Below are 12,883 nucleotides of genomic sequence, written 5' to 3' on the forward strand. Positions count from 1 at the left end.
AACATTGTGAACTTAGTTGGCCTGAACTGACCCCTAGATCCACTGTTTAGGGAAACTCTGATGCAGCTGTGAAATTTGTGACATGGGGCAGGCCTTGAGCACATTGGAACCATTTTCATATTCATTAAAAACCCCGACAGCTGCTTAAAAGCTCAGCACAGCTACTTACCCAAGTCAAGTAGTATCTTGCCTTATGAGCAACTCCATTAATGGGACCTGCTTAAATGAAACCCCTAGAGGACTGAGATACAGTGTGTAGCAATATTACTAGGCAAGGATACTAAAATCTGGCTATGAGTGGGTAGATCTTTTCTTTAAACTTTTTTAAGATGATGTTTAGTTAGCACTGCGGTGATAAACGGGCAACATCGCAGCTGATAGCCCTTGAACAGAGCACCCTCAGCTTTAAAGGTTCGCGATGGCAGAGCACTGGAGTATTATTCTGCAGCTCAAATGGCTTTAGAGGCTGTGATTGTGAAAACCACATTGTGCCTCAGAAGGCAAGTACGAGTGAGTTTTTTGTGACCAGTGGTAAGGTGGTGGTAGCTTCACAGAGATGCCTTCTCTTTTTGGCTGCTGGGAGGCAGGACCCAGGGAGCTGTGCTAACGGCCTGCTGAATGGCACCAGCATCATCCTTTAATCAGCTCAAGGCAGGGAGGAAGTTTGGTGGTTGCACGAGGCTCCTTGGCTGGTGCAAACTGGTCTGGTCTGTTAAAGTGCAAGACCCATTTGTGTAGGCTGTGGTCCTGCTGCCTTTGCTTTATCTGCATCAGTTCTTCATCAGGAGAGGTGTCAGAAATAGAGAGGCTCATTGTAGTGTGTCCTTCCCAAGCAACTGAATGTCTGCACAGACGTTGCATCAATGCCAGTAGAAGGTCTTTGGCTGCTTGGAAGATGCCTTAACCCCGTTTCAGACTAGGTTGTAGCAAATTCCTGGCTGCTTTTTTATCGCCCCCACACCATTTTAGCTTTCCTTTTGCATTTAATGAATTTTTCTTGGACCTCCTGATCATTAGGGTATTTGAATGGATTGATCTGAAGATGAAACTCATCCAGTTTTTAAGTCCTCACCATGAATGATTGCAGTGAAAAGGCTTTTTTTTTCATGGTGCTATATCAGTTTGTTTTACTGTTGATTCCCACAGCTTAAGTGAACCCATTTGTCAGGATATAAGCAATAATCGTAACAGTCTTGGGGTGCATTTAGTGAAGCTGCCGGCATTTCTCCCACTGACTTCAACATGAGCCGGCTCCATTAACACTAGTATTAACAATGACTAATATTTGACATTGATATGGTGCCTTTCATCCTGTGGCATCCCAGAGTGCTTTGTAAGATACAGCCAGCTGGAAGATTAACCCAACATTGTAATGACTATGTCTGAAGGATAAATCCGCTTCAGTGACAGGACCTTATTGAGGTCAATGGCAAAATCCCATTGTCTTCAGTCAGAGCAAGATCAGACCTATACTGTCTAAGGCTGTCCCCTGGATTTGATCTGCTGAATGTGACGTTCTCATCCTTGTTATTTCAGTCCTTCTTAGAAGCAGGATCAGCCTTCACTCACTTCAGGGATGGGTGGGAGCATACCTTGGTGGAGGTGCACAGCAGACTGGCCTGTTCCCATAGAAATGAGTGAGTTGCCATTGTTTTTGGTAAAAGTCCTCAGAAAAGGCCTCTTATTTCACAATATCCTAAAGCAGGGCTACACATCCCAAGAGCTGAGCAGTCGATATTTTGCATATGGTAAAACGAAGAGCGTAATTCCTGCCCATAATTAATTGGCTCCATCTGAAATTAATGGATTTCATATACATGTCTTGGGCTGGTTTAATTTTAATTTAGCATGTGCTTGTCATTTTTATCACAATGAATTTTCATGGAGAAGGTCTTCCCTCTGGGTCTCTTGTTTCTCTACCCCAGAAACAGAGATGGGTGCATGGCTTTGATGGGCACCACTTTAACTCTCCTGTGACTGGCCTTTGAAGTCACTAGAAAAAATTTCCAGCTTGCTGCTGTGACTGTGCTGGTCTCACTTTTCCTGACATTTATCCGAAGTCCTTATCTGTTTGGCACTTGGGTCAGGTACCTGCTGGGGGGTGAGACCATGTACACCGGGTTGATGTTTCCAGCTAACAGCTTGGATGGCATCTTTGACTCCAGTTGCAGGGCTGGCCATGGCTTTGTCCCGAGCCAAACTGGTATTCCCATCCTTAAGTTTCACATCAAATCATGGCCTGGGCCAATCTGTTCTTAGCGGTTGAGTGAAACATGTGAGACGTTGCTTTGGGGAAGTGGTCGTTGTCCTGCAGGACACGACACCAAGCTATGCAAGGTCAGGACCCTGTGCTTGCTCCAACAGCCAGCACAGCTCCAGTCCCAGCACCAAGCTGATGTCACTTTGCCACCACCAGCTCCTGAGCTTGCCCCTTCGCTGCTCTGCTTGGAAATCAATTATTGCTGTCCCTGAGTCTCACTGTTGGGATGCCGATCCTCATTAGGAGCTGGGGAGCCCGGGGGCTCATGCGTGCCTCCCCAAATCTGAGCTGGATTCATCAGGGATTGGAATTTCCAGGTCTCCTCTAGCATCGCTGCCCGGTGGGGCTCACTTGGGGCTGCTTCCTAGCTTTGAACCTGGGCAGATTGACCCTGCTGACTGACTTAAGACAGGTCAGGCAAAGATTTCCCAACCCGGCCATCCAGCTGGAGCAAAGGGCCTTCCTTGAGTGTGTATCCCCGTTCTCTCAGTGAGGACAGGAAGCCAGGGAGACGGCTGGTATTGTATTTAGAACCCATGACATTTGAGGTTTTGCTTGCTGCTGCCCCAGGGCTGCTGCTGGTCTGCACATGGGCAGATTCCTCCTTCCTACCTTTAGCAAGCAGGGCTGCTTCCCCCGGTTCCCTTCATCCAGAGGCAGAGGAATCAAGCCTTTCATTCGCCTATTTTTAGGATGAGGTGAAGTTTCCCATCACTGCTGGTACGGAGAGCCTGGAGTCACTAATTCAAACTAGGATGACGAGCTTTGGGATGCCTAAACTGGAGCCGATGAGCCTGGTCCTTCCTCTCCCCGTGCCTCCATCCCTGGGTGTAACAGGGAGCTATTGTATCCCTGCCTCCCCGGGGAGAGAAATCTGTGAATGATTCCCATGTTGCGGGGAAAGGCACAAGCAGTGGCTGATGAGCAAGAAGTGAAACTTTGCTGTGGTCTGGAAGAAGGGCGTGCTTTGTCCTTTGCATGGACTTAAGATCTTATGGATGAAGATCTGCTCAGGACCCTTGCAGGAAACCCTTTTCATTGTCCTTCACTGGGCTTGAGACAGTGGTTACCGGTGGATAGCAGTCCATTTTCCCCCCTTTTTCCCCCTTTTGCAGAATATCCATCAGCACTGCCATGTGCTCACATTTATTATGAAAAGCGGTGTTCAGCCCCGGGGGGTTTGCTGGGCTCTCCTGCCTTCTGCTACAGGTGAAATTCTGCAGAGGAGCCAGTCCAGGACTTATGTACCTCCCCATGTAGACTCCCAAGTCCAGATTTTTAAGGATGTTTATGGGTATTGGATGCATAAGTCCCTTCCCAAGCATGGTCTTCGGGGCTTTCACAGCACCTGTGCTAATGCACATTGTGGTGCTGGCTCTCTGTGCAGCAACAGGAGTTTCTTACGGGAGGTTCGACAAACCTACCATTTCCCAACCCTGACGCGTGTGTCGTTGGCCGTTGCGGCTGCTTATACACACACGGAAGAATATAATGCTTAAGTTTCCCATATTTCTGCATGAAAGTCGAAAATGCTCTGCCGGGCAGCAGAGATACCTGTTTCAGCACCCCCAAAAAACCCCTGAAAGGCTTTAGAAATAAAATCGGATCGGCTGAAGTAAACCTGAAAGGATGGTCAGAGCAAAAGCCTTCGCAAGAAGAAAAAGAAGGCAAATACCTGTCACTATGGCGAAGAGTTTGCCCAGCTCCCTAAAGCCGCTGTGGAAGTTTGGGACCCCCCGTAGCACTGAAATCCCGGTTTCAGATCAGTCAGGAAGCCTCGGGCTGGGACGGTGTCTGCGGGGAACGTTTCACGGCGATAACGATTGGTTTCGTTCCTAAACACGGCGCAATTACCTCATGTGCAGAGAGCCGAAATTTTTCAGCCGCTGCGCGTTATTCGGGTATGTTTTGCTCCCGTGAGGCTCTGCCAGCAGTTTTCTGTCGTCTTCAGAAATTTCGACCGAATTTGGGATTTCTTGGTGGAATTGGGGCGGGGGGAGGCGTTGTAGGGCCGTGACATAGGGGGTTGCAAGGGGAGGAGGGGGGCTGCTGGCTGCCCAGCTGCTTCGGGGCGCATCCCCGGGACTGCCTGGGCACGGGGTACACAAATCCCACGGTGATTTGGGGAGAAGGGATGGAAGCACAAAAAAAAATAATTGATTTTTGTTTAGATTAACAGACCCCTGACTATGAAGAAAGAAGGAATTCAGACCAGAAACCGAAAAATGTCTAGCAAATCCAAAAAGTGCAAAAAGGTCCATGACAACCTGGAAGACTTTCCCAAGAGCAGCTCCTTTAACCCTGCCGCCCTCTCCAGACACATGTCCTCCATCAGCCACATTTCACCTTTCAGTCACTCCAGCCACATGCTGACTACACCGACACCGATGCATCCTCCATCCAGCCTCTCCTTCGGACCTCACCATCCTTCCAGCATGGTCACTGCCATGGGTTAGCGAGAGACTCCCCTGCTGAATGCTTACAGTCTCAAAATGAGATTTACTTTATATACTTGCATTTTTGCAGGCGTGTGGTTATGGGTCTGACGTCCCGAATCAAATGGGAGGGGGAAAAAAGAATAATAAAAAAAAAAAAAAAAAAAAAAGTTATTTGAAGGCGTAAGAGAGAAAAAAATAAATTAAAAAAAAACCCAGAAAAAACTACAAAAAGCACAAAAAAGGAAAAAAAAAAGAAAAAAAGAGAAAAAAGTAAAAAAAAAGTTTAAAAAAAGTGATGTTTGCCACTTTTTAAAGGAACTCACTATGGCGTCTATGTATTCTTACCCACTGAATCTGGATACCATTTGTGAATAAGCCATTCAGAACTTGCATTCCCTATTGGACAGGATCTCTAGTGCTGTGAAAAAAATAATAAAATAAAATAAAAAATGCTGAACATTGCATATAACTTATATTGTAAGAAATACTGTACATTTGAGGAAGACTTTATTGCATCTGGGGAGCTGTAAAGAAAAAGGCATGAAGGACTCCGAGAGAATTTTTTTTTAAAGGAAAAGAAAAAAAAAAAGAGGACGGGAGGACAATTTAAAAACCAGAAAAACAAACAATGCAGACCAAGAGGAAACGCGGTCTTACGAACAAATGGACCAACTGCCAGTCATGTCTTCTCCTTTTATTTTATTTTTATTTTGGTTTTTTTTGGTTGGTTTTGTTTTTGGTTTTGGTTTGTGTTTTTTTTTTTTTTTTGTTTTGTTTTGTTTCATTTTGTTTCTTTTTTGTTTCTGGGGAGGGGGAGGGGGCTGGCTAGAACGGTTTTGATGATGCATTAACTAACTAACTAATTAAATAACTAAATAAATAAATAAATAAAACCTGTAGGGAGATCATTCATTTTGGGCCATGGGCCTTTTACATAGGAAGTACCAATGGTGTCAGGCAATCAGTGTTAACATGCGGACATTGCCAACAAGGGGTTTCAGATAGCCATTCTCCAGGTCTATACGCATTGTGAACAAGTTCCTGTAATTGTTGTTTGTATGTATAATTCAACGCACCAAAATAAGAAAGATGTAGATTTATTTCATCCTATTATACAGACTGAATGGTTGTACAAATTTATTTACTGCTAGTGATAAGACCTGCTTTTTTTGTTTTGTTTTCGTATTTTTTCCTCCTTTTTTTTTTTTTTTTGGAGAATAAACTAGATTAAATTCTGTTGACTTAAAAGTGTTTTGTGCTTGGGGGTGGGAAAAGGAATTTTTTTTTTTTTTTAAATTTGTTTTGATGGTATTTATTACATAGTTACCACGGGTATGGGAATGCGCGTCTCTGCGCTCATGCTGACAGCCAACACAGAGTTTGTGGTGGCTTGATCAAAAAACCCCACAGAACAAAGGGAAGAAAACCCCTCAGAAATAAACGGGCTGCATGTTAGTGTAACCCCACTGTCCGGTGTGTGCTCCCTGTCCCTCAAACCACAGCCCAGCCACTGCCCCTGCCTGATGTTGGACTCCCACGTGGGATGGATCTCTTTTGGTCTCAGTCAACCGTGGCCACCATGGTGGCAAATCTGTGTCGATGATAATTTGGGCCTGGGATAACTGCAAAGGTATGGCAGAGCCATAGGTCCTGGTTACTTTTTGGGCAGTACTAGGGAAGACCCCGAGACTTTGGACAGGAACAGGAAAAGCGCTTTCTGCTCTGTCCCGTCGGGTCCTCAGTGGTATAATTTGATCGTCTGAAGTTGAGATCTTGATGTGAAATCAAGATGGACCAGACCCTGCCCCTGTGCTTGGAGAAACGGGTAGAACCTGTTACAAAATGCTGGGTTTGATGGTAAACAGAGGACAGTTCCCCAAAATTCCAAGGCCATCATCCAGCCCCTTCCTGCAAGAGTTTGCTTTGAAATAGAGCCGTTTGTATTAATATTTCTATTGTTAATAGCGAAGTTTGGCTTTTATTATAATTTGATTTCTGATGATTTAATCCTAAGGAATTGGTCATCCTTTTAGTCTTCAGTATTTACTCTTCCATCTTCTTTATACCAGCATGAAGTTTGGGCTTTTACTTTCCAAATGGAAGGTTAAACGTCTTATCACCCCACTCCATTTGCTGGAGGTTTAAGCATGGTGTGATAAGACAGAGGTTGCCAAGGCTGTGAGAAAATGTTTAAAAAAACCCCAAACAAAAAAACAACCCCCAAACTTAAAACCCTCAACAGACGTGACCTGCAAATGATTTTTTTTTTTTTTTTGACGTGGAATGAAATAAGTGAGTTCTTTCACCCAGAAATATGTGCACTCCTGACTTTGAGTGCCAAGAAGGTGGAAAAATATCACTGTATTTGTCAGATGTTATTTTGAACCCACTTCCTCTTGGGTGATAGCTGGAGAGGGTAACGGTTGCATGGTCTAATCTTCTTCTGCAGGATGGTTCACATGAGTAAAGAGGTTTCATGTAAGAAAGACCACTTTGAAACTTTCAGGATGGTTATACAGAGGTCAAATAGTCATTTGATTTGGGAATGGGGAGGAGGGGAAGAGGACTGACCTTTATTTGGACTTTTTCTCCCCTGTTTCAAAATGAACCTAGTTAAACTATGTATACCATGAAGGAGGATTTAGCAGATGTAAGCGGAACAGGCAGTAATCGTTTTGTAATGTTGTATATTCTTTCCTTTATTCTCTGTTGACAAAAACGTGTAAAAAAAGTCAGAACAAATGGCACACATTTAAAATCTTATGTTAATCACCTTTCTGCTTTCTCAATGAATATTTTAAGCATAAAGACTAAATGTCGAAATAAAACAGAGTGAAGAATTACCGAGATGCTAATGGAGATCTTGTTGGCTCCCAATTAATCATCTGTGAACTATAAAGCTATTTTCAATTAGTCTGACAAATCAAAGAAAATAATCATCTTTGCTGATATTAAGCTTGAGAGATTATTATTTTTTAATTTGTGATGCTACAACCTTTCCCTCCTTTTGCTCATCAACAGATTGCAGTTGGACTAAGATAGTGATTCCAGGACCTCAGCAATGGTGAATATTAGCAGAGGATTTGCATGGCAGAATTTTGCACTTGTGTATTATTGTGTTTGAACCTTTCGATTTGCTCTGAAGGGAACTGGCTCCTGAGCTTCTCACTCTAATTTTTTTTCTAAAAAATGGAAACATCTTCTTCTGGCAGTTTCCTTCTGATGTTTTTTCATAGGTTTTAGGGGCATTGAGTGAGATGAAGCAGGATTGGGGCCAGCTCAGAGAATAAGCATCCTGGAAAGGACACACACAAATGCAGACGCTCTGTCTGTATATACTCTAGGAAACATATACAATTTGTCTAGAGAGTTCTTACATCAATTATCTTATATTCTGATGCCAGGAGCAGGATGAATAGGACCTCTCACGTCACATACCCCCTAATTACTGCCCAAGATTCTAAATTAACATGAGTGGTCTACCAGTTTCTCAGTTATGTCTTTGTTTTTTTTTTTTTCCTTTTCTTCTCCAAGAGCAAATATTCTAGAATTTTAATGTCTTGAAGGGTTTTGTTTCCTTGTTTGCTTTTTGTTATATTTTGTGTTTTGTTTGCTTTGTTTGTTTGCTTGTTTTTTTTTTTTTTTATTTCTTTCCTTCCCTTTAACACATGAGAAAAAGCTGGTTTACAGAAAAGGCCAAGAGCTCTTGTTCTTGGGCAAATGTCTTTAGAAGAGTAACTCTGCCTTTCTTAATTTCTGAAATTGCAGGGAAGAGCTGTTGATAGGCAGGTTGGAGCAGGAAGGCGCTCTCTACTTTGATAATCTATATTCTGTAGAAAACACCATGGAAGTCATTAGCGGGGGTCAAATTTTGTGGTCTTTATGCTGGCAAAATACCTTCTGGGAATTTCCGTGAGTAATAGCTGCTGTGCCGACGGGACTGTGGTAACTACATTTTACTCACGATCCAAGAGAAAGTCCATTCATATCAGTGGAAAGACTCCTAATGAGTAATTCAATAAGACTTGACTCAAGACCTCCTAAGTATTAATTTCAGTGTTATCACCTTGATTTATCTGCTTTAGTTAACTTTTCAGCTGCACCGGTCCTGTGTCTGTACACACGTGCACACACATACACACGTGATATCGAAGGGACGTTTTTAAGATTACCAAGCTCAGTGCTTCAAGGTTGAAGAAACAAGTAATGCTGTAACTAACACCATCTGCAAAATCTTTATTCTTTTCCTATGCATTTGAATTATGAGTTGTCTTAGGATGCATCTAGACCTGCATTTAGGTTCAGATTAGCAGTCTGCTTTTGAAGTGATTTCCCAATAGTCCCACTTTAGAGTGATGAGATTTTACCTTGGCTCGTGCAACGCGGTTTCCTTGGACCCCCACCTAACGTGCTGCTACACTAATGGGAACTCAGACCACAGGGCCAGACTAAAACTACCCTGAAGCAACCCCCCAAAATATGGTCTTTGGGTCCTCAGCACGCATCGTTTTTCCCTCCAGGGTCACTCCTGTTGCTAATGCACACGTTGCTATAAACCACATGTTCTCATACTCTTTTTTGGTCACCGAGACCCCTAATTCACTCAGGACTGGTTGTAGTCTGGGGAAGAATCTGGGTGAGTGATGACAGGACTAGAGGGAACCTTTCTTGGTTTTTGCAGAGTTTGGGAGATGTTTGGGACAACAGACCAGAAGATGTTCTTATGAAAAAACTGTAACTTAAGCCTTAAAAAGCATCATGTTTATCCCTACCTCTTTCATAGAGGTTCTATATGGCATTTGGGAACTCAATTCAGTCTTCTCACATCGGGACAACCACTAATCATGTGATCCTCCCTTTCGGAGATGCCTAATTTCACACCCTGAGGTCTGCATTGCCGAAATCTTCATTGCTCTCAGTGATATGTGAAGCCAGGGGATCTTGTGCCTGGATTAATGCCACATAATACCAAATTCCTTAAAAATACAGGGTTAATCTCAACCTGAATGGCAAATCCAGGGCTTCATTTCTTCCACCTCCTTCCATCCCCAAATCTGGAGAACAGACAATAACTCCTTCTCTCCTCAAAGATGTGTTGTGAAGATAAATCCATCACTTATGATGTGCTTGGATGCAGATTGATGAACAACCCACCAGCTTCAAAGGCAGGCGTGAGGAGCAAGCAAAACACAGGTCCACTGCTCATGAAGGGCAATGTCCTCTCCCTGCCCTGAATGAGGCAAAGGAAAAAAAAATTGGTGTGATTGTCATATGTAGAAGGAACAATGGAGGTGGAGGGAGAGTGAGTAATTGAATTTGGTGTTTCCTAACATTTCAGTGGTTGATTTTTTAATCTTGACACTTTTTAAAATGCATTTTTTGGTTGCATTCTTCTGTAAAATTATACATGTAAAGGTATAGATGGGTGCTTATCGGTGGTATGGACTCCATACCTTGTCAGCAAAGGAAATGTGGTGTGTGTCGTGCCTGCGAGTAAGTGTGTCTATACCCAGAGAGTTGGAGGCCGCCTGTGGTCACCTGTCTCTATTGGTTGTGCGATGTTCTGGGTGTGCCTGTACGGATATCTAAGCTACAGCTCTACAGAAACCAAGGCACAACACAAACGTAGAGCAAATTTATACCTGTTTCACACAATTCCCTGAGGCTATGCAGACTCCCGGGTGGATGTTGGATCACTCTATCTTAGAAGTATATTTCCCTTGTTATAAGTTTAAATTAAGGCTTTGACCTGAAGCTCAACTCATTTTTTTCCTCTAAAGGTACAAAACACCTGGTTATTTAACCTGTCCTTTTACATTTCCACTCTGGGTTACTGTCGACTCCAGAGGCACTGAAATAATTCATGAGAACCTGTCCTCTGGGAAGACAGAGTGACTGAAATGCTCGGGGAAAGCTTGTTTGTGAGTCTCACAGGCTGGTGTTCACGCTAACGTGGATAATTAGCTGACCTTCTGCATGCGTATTTAGGCTTAGCCCATGAACTGTTCTAGTTCCCAATAAATATTATATTGCAGTATTATAGTGCAATCGTTTGCTTAACTGTTTCTGTATTAGAACCACATTAATCTCCTTACACTACTTGGCTGGATAACTCTTTTTCTCACTAAGCCACAAATCACCCGGTGTGTAAACCGGGGTGGTCCCACTGACTGCAGGGAGCACTGCTGTCCGCAGATCTGGGTTGCTTTATGGTAACTTTTTTTTTTTTTTGGTCAGGATACAACCCTTCAGCTCCAATTCTGCTTTTAATTACACTCTTCCCTAATACTCGCCAATCATAGGAGAGCTTCCTCTCTCAGCTGGCATCATTACGGATAATTAAGACGTCAGAAGAAAGCAGTATGAACTTCTGTAAACACAGGGAGGGGGTTGGTGACTGTTGGCTTTTTGAGACTCTTGATTTCTTCCCCCATGTGCCAAGACTGTGCGTGGCCAGGGAGGCCAGAGGAGCCCTCTCTGCAAGAGGTGAAGTTGTCGCACTTGCAGAAGCCCAAGCTAGCTGCAGAAGGTTGTCCCTTTTCTGCATGCATGCAGAAATGATGGCTGCTGCTGAATTTACTTCCTGTGGAGTCGTACTAGAGCAGATTTATAGATTCTGTGATAAATTTTAAACTATATTTAGGGACTCCGAGGAAACAATAATGAATAGGCACAGGTCCTGAACTGTGATTCTTGATTGCAGCTGCTTCATAATAGACTTTTTTTTAAGAGTACCAGTATGGGACAGGAAGTGGAGGGGAATACAGAATTATTCTGAGCCTGGAGAGAGGAGAATCCTCAAGTAGGAATTGAACAGGACCCATGGGAAAGCCTAAAATGAGGAAGGAGGGACTGAACCTATGATGGATTTCTGACCAGTCACCCAGGGTCTTTCCATTAATAGCAGGCAGGATGTTTTCTTTTATCAAATTTGTCAGACACTGATAACCTTTCTATAAGAATTTTCATACTGTGTGTGCTGTATATATGTACATAATAGGGATATTGTTGCCTATTAATTTCTGTAGGGTGGCTTTTTTACAAAATCCTGTACATCAAAAAAGAGTTATGCTTGCATATGGGCCTGTCAACCTTGTTTGTTCTTAGTGGACCCTTTCCAAAAGGGTCATGGGAGAGGAAGGTGAAAGCCTATGGATTTGATGATGTGTATCTGTCCCTGTTGTGTGTGCATAGATATTTAACGGATGACACACAGGAATGGCTGTTAACGTTTGCTCTACAGAGCAGATCAGGGGATCTAAAAGCTGGGTGCAGGCTCTGGTTTAAAGACACCTCTCCCTACCACCTCATTGTCAAATTGACTTGAAGTTTTATCACACAAATCCAGTATCTGCTCTGAGTCACTGTTTCAGTGTCCCTTCTCTCCCCTCTTGCTCTCAGAGTGGACAACACCCAGCTGTTTCTTGCCTTCTGGCTTTAGCGGTGTGTCTCAGATTTCACTTGGCCGTGGTGCAGAGGAGATCTGTTGAACCTGTTCCTGACCCGTTCCATCGGAATTAGCTGGTCTCTGGGAGGTTTTTAGGAAGAATTGGGTTGGGAGGCAGGTGAGAGCAACAGGCTTTCCAAGCCTTCAAGTGGTATGTCTTCATGCCTCCTGGCTTCTTGAAGACCTCAGGCTGGTCAGTCACATAAGTGCTTGCTTTACCCAAGTGGGATGGATCAGCATAGAATGTGCTGGCAGCTCAGACGTGATTTACAATGTTTGGAGAGATGAGGAAATCCTGTGTTTTCACAGAATTTTCTTTCCATTCCCTCTGGTCTACTTGATCCACGTCTCTGACAGGATGTCATGCGTATTTAATGTGTATGTAGAGTGAATAACCCTTCAGTTCAAATCTGCCTTCAAACTTTGAGGATCAGGTCTTCATCCCAGTGTTGTTAAGATCAATTACCACGTCTCATTCTCTGCTCACTCCCAGGGATTACTGGGTTCCTTTGACTAAGTTGTCCCTTCAGGCCATTGGATACCCAAATTTTCTTTCTTCTCCACCGTAAATCTCCTGCTGTGTTAGGAACATGAACCATTTTTCCTTTAAGACAGTGGGAAGTCTGTGGTCAATGAGAATCTAGTAGCATGGAAGGGAAAACATCTATCAAACCTATAGAAGTTTATTGATTTTGATAAGTGCTTGGGCTAAGATCAATCCAGATAAACAGATTCCTG

At 43.5% G+C, this 12,883-nt stretch overlaps 1 protein-coding gene across 1 annotated transcript in view; it reads left to right on the forward strand.

Moving 5' to 3' along the window:
• The window catches only part of LOC104620625 (GATA-binding factor 3-like), a 12,552-nt gene extending 7,602 nt beyond the window's left edge, over positions 1 to 4,950 (forward strand). Inside the window, exon 3 of the mRNA XM_010286906.1 lies at positions 4,432 to 4,950. Within this exon, the coding sequence (XP_010285208.1) occupies positions 4,432 to 4,716 (285 nt within the window). The 3' untranslated portion in view covers positions 4,717 to 4,950. The remainder of the gene's footprint in view (positions 1 to 4,431) is intronic.
• The last annotated feature ends 7,933 nt before the right edge of the window (positions 4,951 to 12,883 follow it).

This window comes from Phaethon lepturus, unplaced genomic scaffold (assembly GCF_000687285.1).
Source record: "Phaethon lepturus isolate BGI_N335 unplaced genomic scaffold, ASM68728v1 scaffold21085, whole genome shotgun sequence".
In the NCBI taxonomy this organism is placed as follows: domain Eukaryota; kingdom Metazoa; phylum Chordata; class Aves; order Phaethontiformes; family Phaethontidae; genus Phaethon; species Phaethon lepturus.